General features: G+C 59.9%; 1 protein-coding gene across 2 annotated transcripts; it reads right to left on the reverse strand.

Annotated features, from left to right (window-relative positions):
- On the reverse strand, positions 1 to 18,593 carry GANAB (glucosidase II alpha subunit). 2 transcript variants are annotated; one of them, XM_053277669.1, is made up of 25 exons: positions 18,510 to 18,593; positions 16,035 to 16,136; positions 15,692 to 15,800; positions 15,228 to 15,355; positions 14,088 to 14,267; positions 13,306 to 13,371; positions 10,734 to 10,833; positions 10,178 to 10,271; positions 9,924 to 10,020; positions 8,950 to 9,130; positions 8,503 to 8,656; positions 7,976 to 8,211; positions 7,528 to 7,654; positions 6,495 to 6,574; positions 6,246 to 6,389; positions 5,763 to 5,859; positions 5,432 to 5,533; positions 4,999 to 5,242; positions 4,538 to 4,602; positions 3,995 to 4,071; positions 2,765 to 2,839; positions 2,524 to 2,637; positions 2,313 to 2,425; positions 2,058 to 2,158; positions 1 to 1,450 (listed from the first exon to the last, which is right to left on the reverse strand). In XM_053277669.1, the coding sequence occupies exons 1-25, from the start codon at positions 18,578 to 18,580 to the stop codon at positions 1,341 to 1,343; spliced, it is 2,967 nt and encodes a 988-aa protein (XP_053133644.1). In that variant the 5' UTR covers positions 18,581 to 18,593; the 3' UTR covers positions 1 to 1,340. The 2 variants fall into 2 exon arrangements, with proteins under 2 accessions (XP_053133644.1, XP_053133645.1); XM_053277670.1 differs by lacking the exon at positions 13,306 to 13,371.
- Between the last annotated feature and the right edge of the window lie 1,079 nt (positions 18,594 to 19,672).

Genomic DNA, 19,672 nt, shown 5'->3' on the forward strand with positions numbered 1-19,672 from the left:
TTGGATTTTGTTTTTTATTGTCCATCTTTTATCAAAATACCCAGTCAGTGAAAGGTCTACCTGCAGATGAAATCACACTCAGGGGAGGGTAGAAAAATGTGTGTGTTTAAGAAGAAAGTTTGACAGATTTAAAAGCCTTGCTCTGGTCTTTTGCCTGTGAACACACATCAAGGGGGAACCTGCTGGAACTGAGAATGTTCATCCATGCAGGCACAAGAGGAAGCCACACGGAGGACAGCGGCGCTGATGGCTGGAACCAGGGAGCCGGAGAGGGGAGGGACTGAAGCCCAGGAGGAAAAGGCTGGCCCGTTTCCCCCTCTGGAGAACAACCCTTCTTCTCTTGCCAGCAGGGGAGGGGCCTGGTATCGTAGTAGCAGCTTGGCCCTCGCCTCTCTCTTTCTCCCCCTTTCTAGGTCCCAGTGCAGGACAATCACATCGGCCTCCTAACGGGATGTCCACCACCTCCTTCCCTTTCACATGATCCGTCTCGTCTACCCTTCCCCCTCCAAAAAAATATATAAACAGAAGTGACAGTGATTCACTGACACCTAGGCCCCTTCGCCCACCCCCACAAACCAGAATGACCCCCCTTGTCCACAGCACTAAGGATTTGGGGAGAACCACCTTTGGGGACTGGAAGTGGGGGAGGGATGCAGGGAAGGCAACAAGAGGGGTCATGATCTCACTGTAAACATTGCCCCTTGCTTATGGGGAGTGGCTGTACAGAGGGGAGGCTCCCCAGACATTCACCTGTGGGCAAGGGGAGGAGGTTCAAGGCAGTCCTTGCACAGGCAAACCTGGTTTTTGTTCTGTGTTTCAAACTGGTCCAGTCAATGGCCTGGATCTCAGCCAGAAATACATGGGCGGGCGGAGGTGGTGGGCTGTAAAGGAAAGAAGAGACAGGGAGCCGCCGGGGGTGGGGGTGGGGGTGGGAGAGAAAGAGGACTGAATGAACGATTCCTCCCTGCCCAGGAAAGGCCCAGCCCCTCAAAAGGTTGGTCCCAACTTTGCATCTCAAGCATGGGGAGGGAGAGGCACCTTCCTTTGAACCCTCCCCTGCAGCGACAGAGGGAAACCCAGCTGACCCAACCCGGAGATTCTTCATTCTACAGCAAATATTGCTAAACATGAATCTATGGAACCACCAGAAAATCCGGGCCAGGGTCAGCAGGGCAGGGGAGAGAGCACTAGTCCCCCTTTCTCTGAACACTGGAGACACCGCAGACAGGGAGCTACCAGTGGAAGGGGCTGCCCCAGAGCAGCCCCAACCCCACCCAGCACTGCTCGTGTGTCTCCCCACCCTCTGCCCAGCTGCCCCCTGCCACCCCCACCTCGTGGCATTATCGCAGGGAAATGCTCCAGTCTGCCCCAATGTTGACTGCAGGTTTGCGGAGGGTTAAGACGGACGTTTCGGCCTCGTGAGTGAAATCCAGGCGAACTTCTGCGGCATCTGTGGAGGGCGGGAGGGGCGGGGGAGAGAGAGACTGGGGCTAGCTCCTGGCTGTGGCCTTCCCCACACAGGGCTTGCAACCCAGGGCTGCCCACGCAGAAAGAGGGCTGCCTCGCCTAAGGCACAGGCCGCCAGGATGAACAGTGCGGGAAGCGAGTGGGATTGTGGCAGTGGGGGGAGAGAGGTGGGAGGTGCTGCTGTGGCCGAGAAGCCTCCGGTTGAGGAAGGAGGGCAAACAGCCCGGCTGCCCCATCGCAAGACACCCTGGCCTCTTCTGCGCTCCCAGCGGCAGGGCCCCTCCTGAGAGAGGCTGGGGATGTGCAGCTGTGGCACATCCCCTGCTTTGGGAAAGGGGGTGGACTGGAGCTGGATGGGCAGGCCGGCCCCTCTCCCCAAAGCAGAGAGACCAGCAGTTAGTCGGAGGCCAGGCACAGCAGAGGTGTTGACTCTTCTTAGCCGCAGCTCAGTCTGGGGAGTCAGAAATGGCTGCCCAGCATATGGCCCAGGGACCTACCCACAGCTCTCCATTCCCCTGGCCTGCCCTCCTGGACTAGAGGAGGTTGGACTCCTGGCCAGCCCCAGGGCACCGTCGCCCCAAGGCACTCACCCGCTTGTCTGAGGAAGACGGCTGCAGGCTTCCCAGCTCCCAGGATCACCACCCGCTCAATCCAGGCCGGGGTTTCAAAGCTGCCCTTCGGGTCTGCAGAACTAGAAGACCGAGAAAAAGGCAGAAGGTCCGGAGGCTGTGGCTGTGAAGTGGGGTCAAGGCTGCCCCCCCGCCGGGGGTTTGTAGTGGTGCGGCCCACATGGAGGCTGTGGGGAGAAGCGGAATGGTGTGGCAGGGTGGGTGGGGGCAAAGTACCTGGCCGTCAAGGTGTTGCCGGAAAAATGGAAGCGGCGATGCAGGTACTGCCGTTTCGTCTCGAAGTTAAACGTGTGCCCGTCGTCAACAAAAAGCTCTCCTTGGGCTGTGCCCTGGGTGGGGAATTGAAGAAGAGGAGGAGGAACCTTTGGCTGGCGCTCACGGAGAAGGCCCCCCCATCCCCCCCCCACTCAGCCTTTGTTCCACACACCTGGGGGCCCAGGGCCACATAGAGGGTGTAAGGGTCACTGTGCATACAGTCTGAAGACCGGCGGACCCGTTCCTTCCGGGTGACGATGCTGCCGCCCCGCTGGTACACCGGAATCTGCAGGGAAGCACGGAGGTGTTTTTCAGGCTGGGCCGTTTCCCACATCCAGGGAGCTTTCAGGCTGTATCTGGTTTCTTGCCCCTCCCCAGGGAACGCCCTCCCCCCACTCGCCTCTTTGACTTACACTGCTCATGGTGACCGCTAAGTAGAGAGTTTGGGGTGCATGGAGCTTCTGGTGGGTGTGGATGTCATACCAAACCTGCAGGGAGCAAGAGAGAGGTCAGAAAGTCATTTGTAGAGTGACCGCTTGACACAATCCCACACAGAATCTGGAGCACTGGAAGCCTCTGCTCTCATTTAAAAGCACTCCAGTTTCTAGCCCTCATGATAAGACACTCGAGCAGGCCAGCAGTAGAATTCCATCCATTTATGCACAGGAAATACTGATCGTGGGCAGAACAACCTCGCAAATTAAGTTTTATATCCTGTCTACTTTTTGGAAGGCAGTGATCATTTCTTAACTACACAGATCCCACTAAGACAAAAATGATTATTTATTTTTTGAAAGGCTTGTACATAATAGTTAGCTGTGGCAACTCTTTGTACGAGTCTGAGGGGAAGTAATTGTCTGTAAGCAGCAAGAGGATCTAATCTTCCAAGTGTTAGGTTCTCCTTTTCAACTTCAGTTGACCCTGTGTTGGATTTCGGGAACCAAATTGCACTAGCTACCTTTTTACTTTTTAATTCTAAGCATTCTTTTTGTACTTATCGTACATGATTTAACCATGTAACCAGCTCAGGCCTTGTGGTAGCAAGCATGAATTGTCCCCTTTGCTAAGCAGGCTCTGCCCTGGTTGCAGTTGAATGGGAGACTTCATTTGTGAGTGCTGCAAGAACCTTAGGGCATGGGGCCACTCTGGGAAGAGCATTTGCCCGCTTGCATGAAGAAGGTCCCCAGTTCCCTCCCTGGCAGCATCTCCAGATAGGGCTGATAAAGATTCCTGCCTGCAACCTTGGAGGAGCCGCTGCCAGCCTGTGAAGAGAATACTGAGCGAGATAGACCAATGGTCTGACTCAGTATATGGCAGCCTCCTCTGTTCCACCAAAGCCGGCCAACCTGCAACCAACCTCTCCATGCAAAGCTTGTGCTCTGCCACTGAATGACGATCCCCACAGATGAAAGTTAGCAGCATCCAGGCTCAGTCAGCTAGGCAACCAGCTGAGCTAGGCGGCCCCCCAGCTCACCCTGCGGGGACTGGACGCCCCAACTGCTGGCTCTGCAGACAGCCCCCGCCCCCCGCACAGGGCTCCATCCAGCCTTCATGCTGTGCCTGCCACTCGTTTGCTTTGGGCAGAAGCAGCCCGTAGCTCCCCTCCCTCATCCCACGGCGGGCTCTCCCCCAGCCCCTCTCACCTCTCCCTTGCCGGGCAGGTAGACCTGCACACCTCGAGCCCCCTGCGCTGTCACGGGGTGAACCAACAAGGCGTCTCCTACAAGGAAAACAGAGTGGAGGAGGAAGTCGGACGGGGAACGCCCAGCACCCTCCGCTCCTTGGCCCTTCGCGGCTGCCTTGTGGAGGGAACAGGAAACAGCCGGGCCTCCCTTTGCTGTCTCGGCTGCGGCCAAGACCGCTGCCCTCCACTCCTGCCGGCCCCCAGAAGTGGCGGTGGAATCCTCGGAGAGGGGGGGAGACGCCTCTCTCCGCTGCCTGCCTGCCCGGCCACGTTGGAGGCACCGTGCGGGGAAAATCAGGCCCAAAACAGGGGAGCCACCACAACAGGGCTAACCCTCTCCCTTTCCCTGCTGAGTTTCCGGCTCAGGAGAATCTCCCAGCCCTACTGGGAGCAGCAGCTGCTGCTGCTGCCGCCGCCAGGGAGGGAACCCGGGACCTTCTGCCTGCCAAGCAGGGGCTCGGCCCCAGAGCTGCGACGGCCCCACCTCCCAATCTGAACTCACCCAGGAGGTACTGGTCATCGATGCCGTACGTGGTCGCGTCCTGGGGGTACTCCACCCAGAGAGGCCTGCATGCAACAGAAAGGAAAAGAGGAGGCCGTGCTCTCGGGATGACGCCAGGACGGGTGCCATTGGTCTGCCCCTTCCCCGTCCTTCCCTGCACCTTGTCCACTTCCATGATCAGACCATACCAGTTTGGTCTGGGGTCTGGTCATGAACTCTCAGAAGCCCCGTGCAAGTTGCTACTAGTCCCCGTGTCCCCAAATGGAAGGACAGGTGCTTACTGTTGTGAGCCGCCCCGAGCAGTAGGGCACTGGAGGAGTGGAGTGTAAATATTTGAAGTAAAGCCCTCACAAATAAAAGTTTCCCTGGGATCGGGCCCTAACGCTACCCTCAGGCAGGCGGACTGGATGGCGTTCTGAGGGACGTCCGCCTTGGACCTGCCGAGGGCCGCCCCCACTCACCTCATGACGGGCTGACCGGTCCGGTAGGTGTGGTAGAAGAGGGTGTACCACAAAGGGAGCAGGGCGTAACGCTCCCGGATGGCCTCCCGGATCAGGGCCTGGTTCTCCTCGCCAAAGAGCCAGGGCTCCCGCCGGGTGGTGTCCACGTGGGCATGCGCCCGGAAGAAGGGCTGGTAGGCCCCCGCCTGGTACCAGCGCACCAGCAGCTCGGCCTCTGGGTTCTTGAAGAATCCACCCACGTCCGCTGTGGGGGTGGGAGACAGAGACCGAGCCCCTGAAGAGCCCTGAAGGAGGCCGGAAGAGCCCGCCTCCCGCCTCCCAGGGCCGCCAGTCAGATGCCTCCGGGGAGCCCCCAAGCAGGGCAAGGCGCCCCGCCCAGCTGCATCCAGACACACACACACACACACACACACCCCACCGTCAGGCTGCTCACCTCCACAGAAGGAGATGCCCACCAGGCCCAGACTCAGGCACATCGGGATGGAGATCTTCAGGTGGTCCCACTCGGCAGCATTGTCCCCTGTCCACACAGCCCCTGTGGGGGAAGCAAAGGACACCGCGCCATCGTGAGCGAGCAAGCAAGCAAGCAAGCAGGCAGGCAGGCAGGCAGGCAGCCCAGCCCTTTCTTCTGCACAGGCCGAGAGCTGCCTTGACCCCAGGCCAAGGGGTCGCGGGTCATCCCAGCCCTGCTACCGTGCCGTGCTCTCCCCACGCCAGGCCCTACTGCTCACACACACACACACACACACCCCCCAGATACTGACCGTAGCGCTGGGAGCCTGCAAAGAAGCCCCGAGTCAGGACGAATGGCCGCTCCAGACCCCCCGAGCGCTGCACCTGCCCTTGGGCTGTGGCCATTTGCTGGTGGGGGGCGGGGAGGGGAGAACAAGGAAGAGGAATGAAGAGGCAGCCGGAGATCCATCCCCCCCCCCTTCCGCTACTCCCCAAACAGAATGGCTGACGTGTCCTGTGTGCATGCCGCAATCCCCCACACAGGACAAGTGCAGAACGGTGGCATGGACACAGAATTCCGCTGCCTGGAGTGGGCTTTTTTTTAGAGCAGCTGGCAGCTTGACTTGCTCTTGTAGAATCAGGGGCGGGGGGTGTGTGCTTCGGAAGCACAGGCAGATCCGCTTTGGGCCTGCTCCCCACATACCCTGCTTGGGGTAAGGGCTGGATCAAGCCAGTCGGAGATCTCCACGGAGCCCGTGGCGTGGACCCCCCAAATGCTGTCCTGCGGCACTCACCACGTAGAAGGCGTAGAGGTTGTGGACGTCGCGGTGCTCCCAGCCGCCCCTGTGCACGGCGTCCTTGTGCATCGTCACCTCCGGGCCGTTGAAGACGGAGGGCTCGTTCATGTCGTTCCAGGTGAAGAGGTTGTCCATGGAGCCCTGGGGAGGAGAGGCTCTTTCGTGAGCCGACTGCAGGGCAGGGAGCTACACGCTGCGGCCCAGAGGGTCCCCCGCCCCGTGGGGGACCAGCAGCCACCTGCCCACCTCGTACTGGTCGAAGCCAAACATGCTGGACCACCAGGAGCGCATCTCGGGATTGGTGAAATCCGGGTATCCTGCCGAGCCTGGGGGTGAGGGGAGGCAGAGCTGAGGTGAAGACCGGCTCTCTCTCTCTCAGGAGCCAAACACATAGGACAATGCTCTCTCCCTCAGCTTCGCCCCTTTTGAAGGGTCCCCCAATAAAGGTAAAGGTGTGCCGTTGATTCGGTGTCGACTCCTGGCGCCCACAGAGCCCTGTGGTTGTCTTTGGTGGAATATAGGAGGGGTTGCCCATTGCCTCCTCCCACACAGTATGAGATGGTGATGCCGTTCAGCACCTTCCTCTGTCGCTGCTGCCTGATATAGGTGTCACCCATTGTCTGAAGAACATTCCAGAGGGAATTCGAACCAGCAACCTCTTGCTCCCTAGGCAAGTTGCTTCCCCGCTGCGCCATTAGATCTGTTCCCCCACCCTCCCCGGTGCCACCTCCAAGGGACGCGGACCAACATCTGCCTGGCCCTGCCCTTGGCACAAGTGGGAGGAGTCTCCCACTCGAGACGCTGCCCCTCCACAGAAGTCTCAGGAATGGTTCTGCTGAGCTGCAGCCATCTTGGAGCCAGGCAGCTTCCTACACTCATTTGTCAAAGCAAACTGCAGGCCTAGTGCCTTCCTGCCCTTGAGCAGTGCTGGACAGTGCGGCTTCCCTCCAGGTCCGATCAGAGCGAGTCCAGGTGGTGATGGGCTGCGAGGGCGGGAGAGGGGGCATGCGGCATCGGGTGGGCCACTGTGGGGAAGAGGGTGCTGGGCTGCCCCTTGGCTCACCCTCTCCAAGGCAGCCACTGGAAACCCCAGGAGGGCCCCTGGCCTGAGGTGGGCCTTGGGAAAGCGGCCTTACCCGGAGGAGCAGCCCCTTGCTCCACCAAGCTCAGGACAGCCTGCACAAACTGGCAGCAGCTCGAGCGCCCCTGGGAGGGACCCTCCTGCCTGGAGAGCTGGGGCCCTGCCCCGAGCCCGGCTGCCCCGAGCCCTTCTCCTCACCTGGCCAGCACCAGCCCTCGTAGTCGCTGCCGTCCTTCGTCTTGACGTAGAAGTCTCGGGAGCGGATCTCGTTGTGGACCCGGTAGCTGCCGTCCACCTTGATGTGGGGGTCCACAATGCTCACCATCTGGGAGGAGGAGGAGGAGGAGGAGGAGAGGCCAGCCGTGAGCTTCACAGCCGAGGAGGCCCCTGGCCTCTTCCCAGCTCCTCCAGTCGAGCACTCGGCCTGCAGGCCAAACGCGGCTGCCAGAGCCCAGCTGCGGAATGGCCAGGCACGCAAGCGCACGCACACATACAAGCGTGGCCAGTGTTCGGGGACAGCCGGCTCTCTTCTGGTCCGCGTGAGGCGAAGCAGCCCCAGCTCCACGTCGGGGTCTGCCCGCACGCCTGGAGGCTCCAACCGTGGGCTTGCTGCCACGCCAGGCCCCGGAGGGCTCCCGGAGCTCACCTTGCGCTTCTTGGCTGCCAGCCGCTGGAGCATCCCCCGGGGGTGGGGGAACTTGTTGGGGTCCCAGGTGAAGTAGCGCTTCCCGTCGGCGTGCTCGATGTCCAGCCAGATGACGTCGTAGGGGATGTCGTGCTCGTCAAAGCCGCTGTCCACGGCCCCGACGTCCTCCTCGTCGTTGTAGTTCCAGCGGCTCTGGTGGTAGGCCAGGGCGAAGAGCGGGGGCAGGGCCTGGGTGCCTGCGCGGAAAGCGGGTCAGGGGCCGCCTGGGCCAGCTGAGCAGCAGGGCGGGGCAAAGGGGCCAGGTGCCGCCCCCCCGCCCCCCGTCTGGAGGAGCGGAGGCTGCTCTCCTGGAAGTGCGCAGAAGACGCAGACCCCCCCCGCGGCTGCAAGGGCCTTTGGCTGGGGATTGTGGGAGTTGCCGCAAACAGCCCCTGGGAATCCCTGCCGCAAGGAACACCGCTGCCCGCCAGCCCTGCTCACGCAGATGGGCCTCGTGTCCCCCCCAAGGCGGGGCCCTGCCCACTCACCCGTGAGCGAGGCGTACTGCCTGAAGAGGTCACTGGGCGAAGGCCCCAGCAGCAGGAAGGCGTCGATGATGCCGCTCTCGGACATCCAGCGCACGTCGGTCTGGGGGGTCTCGCCGCCTCCTTGCATGTAGTCCAACATTTTCCCAAAGAGGGTCTGAGGGAAAGGGGGTGGGGGAGGGGCTCACTCCGTGGCCATTCCTCGGGGCTCAGGCACTCCCGCCTCCCTCCAGAGCTCCCTCTTTCTCGGCTGCACCCAGAAACCAGAGCCTGCGCTTGCTCTGCAAACCGGGGGGAGGATCGAGGCGTGCGGGGGAGAGGAGGAATGCCAGGAGCCGGGCCACTCAGCCGTGCCGAGGCTGCCCACCCCCTCCCCACCTTGCCCAGGGGTGGGGCGCATCCCTCCTTGGCAGAGGGGAGGTTCTGGCCCGCCCACACCGCACCCCGTACCTTGCCAGCTGTGTTGGAGGTGACGTCCACCCAGGTCTCCGCCGCGTTGAGCCAGAAGATGCCCAGCGTGCGCTGGGCGTTGTGGGCCAGCAAGACGGGGACCGAGCCATAGAGGGCCATGGGGTTGTACAGCTCATACTGGAAGACGTCCAGGTTGTAGAGGCGGAAAGGGTCTCCTCCCCTGCCAAGGGTGGGGTGGTCAGAAACCGCAGGCTACGGGCAGGCAGCGTCCCTTCACTCAGAGGGCTTCCCGCACTCTTCCAAGCCCAACCTGAGGGGCCGGCGTTCGCCTTTAAGGTCTCCAGAGACCTGCGGTCAGTTTAAGGGCTGCCCATCCTTAAGAGCGGTCTCAAAGGGCCAGAGAGGCTCTCTCTTCCGTGGCACTGTCTCTCTCTCTCTCTTGCTCTAGAAAGTTGTTGATTGCCCTAAAACCTGATGTTATACCCTGATTGTTTTATCCTCCCGTTGCTGTTCTGACTCCCAGTTAAATGCTGGGCAGCAGCATCTCCAAATCCCTTGGCCAGCTCACCAGTCGTGAGTGCCCCCAGCCCCTCTGGCGAGGACACCCAGCTTCTCCCAGCAGTCTCCTCCCCAGCAGTCTCCTCTCCGCTGCCATTCTGGAGAAGGTAAGAAACACCTTCCTGAGCAGCAGGAGATCAGGGCCCCCCCGGTTTCTTCCCCAATCCATCTCCCAGGGCAGGGAGCAGAAGACCCGTCTCTCTCCCAAGCCCTCTGCCTGAGTGCCAGAAAAGGATTCGAGGGACGAGGGGGCGACCACAGATAATGGCTGGCCGGTGAGCCAAGCCTAAACGGGTGGATTCCTGACGGGCTACAAACCAACCGCTACACTGATGGGAGGAGCTTGCACTCCACCCCTCCCCTGGTGGAGCACCGCCCCCCACACAAACACCCCTTTCCAACCCCAACGGCTTGATCTCCGTGGGAGGCCAGAGCCCCACTGCCCCGTGGCTTACTCAGTGGTTCGCAGCCGAAGGTTGTCTGCGTGTTCTGGGATCCCGTACACATTCTCCACCCCTGGCAGCGAGAAATCTAGTCCCACCGACGTCGGGCCTGCATGAGGAGAGAGTGAGAGAAAGGGCCCGGAAGAGGGTGGGCCAAAGATGTCTATGGTTCAGGCCAAACGCTGCCCTCTGCCATGAGGTCTCCACAGGTGCCACGGTGTGTGGCCACCAGGCAAGCCTTTGCCGCCAGAGTGAAGAGCTCTCACCATTGGGCTTGCTGTCCGTGTGGGTCTTGAATGTTTCCTCCCAGGATCCCGGCTCCTCCTCACCCTCACCGGACCCTTTGGATGCTTCCTCGGGCTGAAAGGACAACGCTCACCAAGTCAGAGGAAGCTGGTGTGCTCAGAGCTGGGCGGATCCCCACGAGAGAGACAAGCATTCCAATTCTGGCACAGTCAGGCCCTGGGCTGGGGACGGTGGGCAAGCCGCCGGCCTCCACTCAGCTCCAAACTGAGAGATTCGGAGGCTGGCCTTCTGCAAGTGAAGCGAGTGCGTCTCGACCAAGCTCGGCCCTTCTTCGGGCCCCCTCGGGTAAACCCCCCAGCCGGAGACATCGGAAGAATCGCACCTTACCTCGCAGGGGCGTTGTAAGGAAATAGTACGGGGCACAGAGTGAGCCGCACACTTGAAAGACGGAGAGCTCCTGCCCACGGAGTCCCTGCCTCGCGCTGGGAGACGGGGCCCAGACCCAGGCTCTTGGCCCTGCCTGCCCTGGTTCCCTCAAGGGGAGGAAAACCCCGCGCTTCTCCCCAGCCTGCTCACCTGTTCGCTTTTCTCCGCGGACTCTGGCTCTGCAGCCAACGAGGGATCTGAGGCCTCAGGAGCCCCGTCTCCTTCCGATGCGGGTTCCTTGGATGGCTCTCTGGAAGAAAGGAAGGGGGGGGAGGAGGGCTCAGCCCCAGACAGCCCCCTCCCCCTGTTCAGGCAGACCCAAGGCAGGGACCAAAGCCCTAGCCCCCTCCCCGGCAAGCCCCCCCCCCCAACTGCAGGACCCATTAGTCACTACAAGCCACACACACAGACTGACAGCCCAGCCAGTTAGCCGAATGGGGGGTGGGGTGGGACAGCCATGGGGCAAGCCAGGCTCCCCCCACCCCACAGGGATCTCAGCAGTGGTCCTCTCCCCTAGAAATCCTCCTCCTCTCCCGGACAGGGCAGCCAACTGGCCGCCCTCCCCAAACAGCAGTGGCAGCGGCTGCTTCCCACTGACTGCACCCACCCCCGAAGGCCGGCGCCCGCTTGTGCCTCGGCCTGGGGCTGCACGGCTCCTTGCACCCTCAAGGCAGTGGCTGGAAGCCTCCCGGGTCCTCGCAGGAACATCGGACGCTGCCTGATCCGGGCAGTCAGACCCTGGGCCCCCCTAGTTCAGGATTGTCAGCATTGACTGGCAGCAGCTTTCCAAGGTCTCAGACCCAGGACATCCCCGGCGCGACTCAAAGGCCCTTCTGCAGGCAAAGCAAGAGCTCTGCTCCTCAGCGACGGCCCTTTCCTGTCCACAAGCCCCCTGCCCTCAAGGTCTGCTCTGCACACTGCCCGAAGAGCCCGCCTGCAGGTCTGTGGGCAGATCCACACCGGCTCCCAAGCAGAAGTTCTCAAACCGGGGCCCCCAGATGCTGCCGGACTACAACTCCCATCATCCCTAGCAACGGTGGCCAGGTCTTGAGAAGCCCTGCAGCTCCCAAGGATTCGGAGCAGCCCTTGGGGGCAGGACGCTGCTCATGGAGGGAGGCCCCCCCCCAGTCTGGGGCCCAGCTGTTGCCCCACACAAGCCAAATGGCCTTCGAGGGGGCTCAGCAGCTCTTCTAACTGGGGAGAGCGGGAGGAGGGTCATTGCTACAAAGGCAAGGAAACCAGCGACAGCCAGTTAAAGCAGCACCGGAAGCAGGCCCAGGGAAAGAAAAACGGGTCCTGGTCGGCCCCGGGAGGGCAACAACAGGATGTGTGGACCACGGCCTGCAGGCCGAGAGCAACCGCCAGGTGCACCCAGCACGTGGCTTGTACGTGCACCTGGGGGCAGCAGCCCAGTGGCCCCAATCCTCTGCAGAGTGCAAGGGCAGAAGCGGGAGGAGCACCGGAAAGGGCTCCTTTGGGCAGGACACTTGTGCTCCTCTCCTTCACACCAGGTCTGCTTTAAAGGTGGCGGCAGCAGCAGCTCAGGCACCACCGCCTGGGAACTGTCTCAGGGCTTTGCAGAGCCCTTCCTGGGGGCAGCCTGGACGGAACCTGTACAGCAGGCCTACTCAACCTTGGGGGGCCCACCCCCCCAGCTGTTTCTGAACTACCACTCCCATAATCCTCAGCCACAGTGGCCAATAGCCTGGGGTGATGGGAACTGTAGGCCAACGTCTGCGGGAGGGCCCAAGTTGTGCCCTGCAAGGCAGGGCTGCACAACTCTGGCCCTCCTGCAGATGCTGGACTACAACTCCCATCACCAGTGACCCCTGGCCACTCTGGATGATGGGGTGTGTAGTCCACAGGCCACCGGAGGGCCGAAGCTGCACGGCCTTGCTGTAAGGTGTCTGTCAGTATTCCTCAAATGGCAGCTGAGGCCGCGAGGGAGCGGCTTCGCTGCCCCAGGCCAGGGCAGGCGGAGGCGAGATTCTGGCCAGGGCGGGCGCGAGGCACAGCTCTCCCTTCGCCACTCTGCTCCACCAGCTCCCCACGCGCCAAAGCAGTGGGCGGCCAGGGCAACCCACAGCCCCTCCAGCAGTTCTGAAGCTCACACAGAGCAGGCTTGATCCGGCCAAAGCAAAGCATGTCTGAGCTCCCTTCCCAGAGCGTGCAAGCAGTGGCCCCACTCGCCCCTCCTCCGAGCCCATCGCTCCCACCCGGCCTTTGGGGCATCCCCCTAACCCTCGTCCCCAACCTTGAGCGACTTTCAATCCTGGCCCCCGTTTCCCCCGCCCTGCCCTCTTCCTTCCCTCCCTTGGACTGCAAGCCCCTTGGGGGCAGGGGCCCATCCGTGTCACCCTGCCAAGCGCCAGCCAGAGACAACAATGCTATGATGGCAGCTCTGCCAGGGCCTAGACTTTCCCCACCGTGACGGGAAGGGGCTTAACTTTGGCTGGATCTGGCCCAGGCTGTAGCACTACTCTGGGATTCAGCTGACACGTTTCTGTGCACTTACAATGGACAGATACTCCCTAACCCGGTCAGCTCATGTCTTGGGGCCACCCCCCTGAGGACCTGGGCTGGGGGGCAGGAATAGCCCTGGTGCTCCCCAGCCCACAGGGAGAAAGGGGGCAGCTGCAGCAACTGGGGTGGGGGGGCAAAGCCACTGTCTACGGAGCAGGGAAAGGCAGTTCAGAAACAGAAGCAGAAGCTGCAGATTTACCTAGAAAAAAGGTTCTTGATCCTATCCCAAATGCTAACGACCGTGCTACTAACTGTTTCCGAGAAACTGGGGGGGCGAGCGAGAGGGGCAGGCACAAATCCACAAAAACAGAAAACACAACGAGAGAGTCAGTGCACGGAATGGCAGAGACGCCGCGCCCCTCCCGCCCCCATGTGGACCAGGGGGAGTGGAGGGAAGGGGGGGCCACACCAACACCTCTCCCCGCACCCCCTGCAGAAAGCCTGCTGCTTCCCCTCCAGACACAGCTCCCGCCCCAAGCCCACATCCCTGGGAAAGGAAAGCTGACTGTGCGTGCAAAAGAGGAAAGGAAGGCAGGAGACCGTCACTCCCTTGGCCGGCTTGCCTGTAACTATGGCGCCCCCCCGAGGGCGGGAGGCTCGGCCCCTTCTGGAGTTCCCTCCCAGGGAGAGGGTGGGGCTGCTCCGTTTGGTGGGGAGGGACTCCCCCATCCCCCAAGGGCAGATGAATTAAAGCAGGGCTTCTCAAACGGGGGTCCTGCGAGGATGTTGCCGGAACACCACTCCCCTCATCCCCAGCCCCCAGGACCGAGAAGAACCTCTCTCTCCAGACTCACCCCAGCCAGCCCCCAGCTCCCAAGGCCTATCTGCAGAGCCACCAGAGGCTCTAAGCCCTCCCCGCTGCAAGTGACTCGGGAGAAGGGGTCTGGGGTGCGAGCTGCCGCCCCCCCACGGACCCCCTTCCCTCCTCGGCTTCTGCTCAAGCCGCCCCCCCCCGCCCCCACGGAGAGCCCCGGCACTCACGAGTCCTTCCTGGCCCGCAGGTGCTCAAAGACCAGCAGCCCCCGGGAGTTGACGCTCAGCACCAGCTCCCGGCCCTCCAGCAGGTCCATGCGGAACGGCTTGGCAGTCAGGATCAGCTTGTGGCTCCCCTCACCCAGGGAGAGCTCCACGCTGTTGTCGTCCCGGCCCGTGACGGACAGCCTGGAGGGGAGGGGCGGGGGGGCGGGAGGAGCACACACAGGGCGCCTGGCGTGAGTCAGGAGAAGCCCCAGAGCCCTGGAGAAGGGCACGCCGGAAGGCCCCCGCCTGCCTGCATCTCCATCTCAGAGGGCGAGCCCTCTCCCCCACTTCCAAGCCCTCGGGAACAGAAAAGGAAGCCTCCTCCTTTGGGGGGCTTTGGTCCCATCCTGCAGGGCTCTTCTTAGGTCCACTGGAACCCTCTGACACATGACCTCTTGGCTTGGCACATCTATTTCCCTCTCCTGCTGATGAGCCTGGATATTTTAGAACTGGGAGAGGGGCAGAAGAGGGAAGCCAGGAGCACCTTCCTTACGAGGCAAGGCTACAACGTCTGAGGTTTTTTCGTTTAGAAAAAAGACGACTAAAGGGAGACATGATAGAGGTCTATAAAATTATGCATGGCATAGAGAGAGTGGACAGAGACAGAACTTTCTCCCTCTCTCACACCACCATCCCATGAAACTGACCGCCAAGAAATCTAGGAGTGACACAAGGAAGGACTTTTTCACACAGGGCAAAACTAATCTATGGAATTCTCTGCCACAGGCTGTGGTGATGGCCACCAGCCCGGGTGGCTTTACACACTCACGGAGGACAAGTCTATCAAGGGCTACTAGTCCTGAGGGCTGTCGGCCACCTCTAGGCTCAGAGGCAAGTTGCCTCTCAATACCAGTTGCCGGGGAGGAACAGCAGGAGAGGGGGCCTGCCTTCAGCTCCTGCTTGGGGGCTTCCCAGAGGCATCTGGAATCTAGACAGGCCTTACGTTTGTTCTGACGTTCTCAACCACTTGGAGCAGGAGGGAAGGGGCAGCCTTCTCATCACATGGGCTGCCCAGGCCACCCCAGGGATGAGGGTCCTGCACGGTCCCTGCGCCTTCCTCCACAACCTGCTACATCAGGATGGGCAGCCCAACTCACATACCTGGCGGTGGGTGGATCCTGGACTAACACATCTGGGACTTCATAACGGGGTTTGAGCGGATTCAGCTCGTTGATCCGGATCCGGGTCATGTTATCCTTCAAGCCATAGAGCTCAAGGAGGAGGTGAACCTGGAGGCAGAGAACAGGATCCAGCTCGTCCTACCACTGCTTGGGCTGTGGCCCCAGGAGGGAAGCTCTCCTCTCCTACCACCAAGAATGCTCAGAACCTGAAAATCTGCTCTCTGAAAAGATCGCCTATAAAGGCTGGAGACCCAAGATTCCTTGGCCCACAATTCAGCAAAGGAGAGAGTGTGAGATAGACGCACAGAGCCCGTGAGCCTGATCTGAGAGCCGCTGGCCTATGTCCAGAGGGCTGAGCTCAGTTGAGTCTCACAACCACCCCCCTGCGAGGCTGACTGGGCGGGGGGGGGAGTGCACCAGGGAGTTCCCCCCTTTCCGGTCCACCTTGTTAGCTTCATTGATGAGCTGGATTCTCATGGAGTCCTGGGTGAGCTGCAGGGACTCCAGCAAGGCCCTGTAAGGCGAGCTCCCGGCCCTCACATTCCTCTGGCGCCTGGGAGGGAGAAGGAAGGGTTACCAGAGGCCAGAAACCAGCACCACCCCCTCTGCCCTCTGGGAGAGAGGCAACTTGTTGTGCTCGGTGCCCTCAGACCCCAGGGCCAAGCACCAGCTGCGCTTCACGCTGGAGGAGGATTACCACAGCCCTCCAGAACTCCCTCGGGGAGTAGGAATGAGCGCCAGCCCTCCCTCGGCTGCCGGCTCCACAGGCAAGAGACCCACAACTTACTTGCAGAAGGAGCTCTGATCACACGTCTTGAAGTTGCTCCTGTCGACAGCATAGACCACCCCCAGGAAAAGAGCAAGCCAAGCCACAGCTGCCAGCCTGAATCTGGTGGGAAGGGGCAAGAGAGATGCAACATGTCATTTGCTTGGTCTCTCCCAGGCCTACCTGGAGATGCTGCCAGAGAGTCAACCGAGGACCCGCTCCATGCAAAGCAGATGTCTCTCCCTCTATAGAGAGAGAGATATCGATAGATAGGGATACTGAGCACTAGATGCCAACCACAAGCAACAGCCTTCTGCAACGAGATCCTCATTCTCTCTTACTATTTCTAAAGGTGCCCAAGACCTCTTAGTGCTGCACAAGGGTTTTAAAAAGCAAGCCGGCTCGTGGGTAAAGCCTCCTCTTGCCTCCAGAAGGCACAGTGCATTGCTAGGCACCCCCAAGGCGAGATCAAGCCACCAGCTACAGATCCCAAGATCCAGAGCAGCTGTGAGGCCAAAGGGAGGGCGAGCAGAGAGCAGGCCTATCTCTTGCTGCTGGTGCAAAGGTTAACTCCGCTCTCCATGGGCGCTGCAACAAGGTCAGAGACGTGGCCCAGCGGCAGCAACTCCCAGTCCAGGGCCTCTTGCTCATGGAACCCTGTCCAAGCAGAAGCTGAAGAGGCCTTCCCTTCTGCTGTCTCCTCTCCTTGCCATGGACCAATGTCATGGTCCAATCAGAAGTACTATAAACTAGAGTACATATTTTGAGGCATTTGATGGAAACTGACAGCAACATCTACACACAAATCTAACAGCACCAAACTCACAAGCGTCACCAAAAACCAACTTTCACTTTCCTTCTATAATTTATGCTCTACTTTTCTATATTAAAATATACTCAAGGCAGATCACAGTCAAAAATCAGGGGGAGGGGGGATACACATCATATAAGTGAGACAGGGTTAAACCATCACCTGTGACAAGACGACGGCAGAAGCATCAACACACATTTAGAGAAGGCATGTCATAAAGAACCAATTGGAGAAGAACTGACATCCAGTGATGGGGCCAGGTGTTCCTCTCTTAAGCAGCCATCCCATATTTTGGGTGCCAAAACCCAACAGGCCCCATCATTAGTACCCACCCACCAGTGGTGGAAGCAAGAGAAAGGCCCTCAGAAATGAAGCAAAGTTATCAGGTAAGTTTGTACACAAGCTGGCAATTTCACGGAGGAGAGTGGCTACTAATCACCATGGCTACATTCTGTCCAGGCTCAGTGGCAGGAGGCCTCTGAATACCAACTGCAAGGAAGCCACAGCACGAGAGAGGGCAAGCCCTCATCTAGTAGTATCTTTTGTCCAAGTTCAGAAAAAGGTTTCTAGCCCTCATGAGTGTGGAGCAATATATCAAAACAGGAATGCAAATATTAAGCGTGGCAGGGGAACCAAAGGTTCACTGCCAGACTTCTTCGCAATGGAGATTTCAAAGAACACAAGAGCCGGCTAGCAAACTTGTTCGTGGGGGGGGGGGGGGGGCTACAGCCCGAGTTCTAAATGCCAGCTCAGCCACAGATCTACTCAAGTGACCTCTTTAACACGACTGGAAAAACGTGAACTTTGATCATTTGTCTCACAGGGCGACTGTGGAGATGAATGACAGGAGGGTGGTAAGAAACTCTGCAGACTACAAACGGGCAAGGAGAACTAGTCTGCTGAGAGGAAGTTGTGAGCACGTGAAGGGAACAAAGCGAAGCAGGGAAGGAGGCAGGCAAGTGCCAGTTTGGGCTACAGAGGCCCATGCGAGGGAAAGCCTGTCTGAGGCTTAGGCAGAGGGTTACAGGAAGAGCTGCGGGTGGAGAATGAGGAGCCAGGTTCAGCTCGTGGCAGCCTCTCCAGGAAGGGCAAGGAAAGGCCCATCTGAAACCCCGGAGAGCAGCTGCCAGTCAGCGCGCACAATACTGAGCTAGCCGTGTGTGGTCTACTCAGGCTGGCAGCGGCTCTCGGTTACAGGTCTCTGAACCTCCCAGCCCTCCCTGGAGATGCTGCCGGGAAGGAACTGAACCGGGGGCCGCCTGCTGCATGGAAAGCAGGGGCTCTGCCACTGAGGGGCGGTTCTTCCCCTCAGAGAGGCTAGGCGGCCCTTTGCTCGGACCCAGCAAGGAGATCCGTGCGCTTTCGCAGAGGGCCACCTGCCACTAGCCGGGGCAGCAAAGCAGAGCCTCCTTACCCAGGAGCAGTCTCCTTCCCCCCAGGCCCCTTGCTGGGGGCTGCCGGCTGCTCGCCCCCTGCGGGGCTCTTCTTCTGGGGTCCTCCTCCAGAGGCCTGCGGGCGGCACTTATGGGGTGGGGGCTCATGGGGTGGGGGGTAGGTGGCGGGTGGCCCTGGGGCTGGCGATGGGGAGAAAGCAGAGGGAAGGAGACCTCCTGTGGGGAGCCAAGGAGAGAAGCGGGGGAGGTTCTTTTTGCCGGGGGGGGCGACCATCCCGCTCCCGCTCTCACCTCCCGGGTCCCGCCGCCGCCATCTTGGATCCGGCCTGCCCCCTCCTGCGTCCGCACTTGGCCCCGCCCATCCCGCGGCAGCCGATTGGCCCCTCCCGCGTAGCCCCGCCCCGTCGCTCCTCCAATCGGCGGGCGCGACGCGGCCCCACAGGCTCAGCCCACGCGCGGGGCGGGGGGAGCTGGTGTGTGTACTGGGCCCTCCTCGCGGGGAGCAGGGCATGGTCTGCCTGTATTATATTTTTAATAACTTAATAATTTATTTAATAATTTAAACTTAACAATTTAATGAATTATTTAATAATTTAATATATTATTAACAACAACACCACTATTAGTAACAGAGGGTGCTGCTTTCTACCGCGTCAGGCCTTTGGTCCAGCGAGCTCAGGATTGCCGGCACTGACAGGCAGCGGCTTTCCAAGGTTTCAGGTTGGGGAGTCTCTCCCAGCACTGAACCTGCCTGAGACCTCCTCCTGCCTGCAAAAGAGGTGTGATCTCCCCTCTCTACTATAAAAGAATAAAACAATGTATTAAGATACCGATTTTTGCCAACAACACGACTTTCATCAATACTTCGTGCATTCTGAAAGCAGGAAGCGCAGTTGTCCTTGAGAGGGGCCACCCTGAAACGGGCTTTAGCAGCCCACAGAAAAACATGAGTAACCAGAAACGTGCTTCAACATTATCCTACCCTTGGGGTAGAAAAGTGAGATACAGATAAATATGGGGCAGCCTGCAGGTAAAGCTGTCCTGCTGAAATTGATGGCACTTCAGTTAGTCATGACTAACTAGCCTCCTTGATTTCAGTGGCGGTTAGTCACGACTGGCTTATTCGTGACAGGCAACCACATCAGCAAAATTGAATCCATGGCTGCTTTGTAGGATTTCCCAGTCTTTCCAATATTGTAATACAAGCCTTTTTTTTTTTTTTTTTTTTGCCACCTCTGGGGCATAGAGGATCCAGTGCCCTTGCCCCTTGGAAAGGGGCTAGAGGCTGAAAATGTATTAGCCATGGTGAGGTGTAGAAATTGAGATATGTGTTTCAGCTGGCAGGGGCTAATGAAACGCAGCCTGCCTCAAGCCCTGGGGCCATTCCCCATCATGCTCAATCTGGTCTTCCTCCACCCCTCTTTTGCTCAACATCCAGCCTGATGAAGCGTCCT

The sequence above is a fragment of the Hemicordylus capensis genome, chromosome 14 (genome assembly GCF_027244095.1).
Source record: "Hemicordylus capensis ecotype Gifberg chromosome 14, rHemCap1.1.pri, whole genome shotgun sequence".
NCBI classification, from domain to species: Eukaryota; Metazoa; Chordata; class Lepidosauria; order Squamata; family Cordylidae; genus Hemicordylus; species Hemicordylus capensis.

Bases quoted from the DNA above. Each gene is read 5' to 3' on its own strand.
- GANAB (XM_053277669.1), bottom strand. From the start codon at position 18,580: ATGGGCGGGGCCAAGTGCGGACGCAGGAGGGGGCAGGCCGGATCCAAG. The intron at 7,655-7,975 runs GTGAGCTCCGGG...TCCTCCTCCCAG, and splicing joins TGGCAGCCAAGAAGCGCAAG to ATGGTGAGCATTGTGGACCC. The intron at 2,159-2,312 runs GTACTTTGCCCC...TCGGTCTTCTAG, and splicing joins GGCAACACCTTGACGGCCAG to TTCTGCAGACCCGAAGGGCA.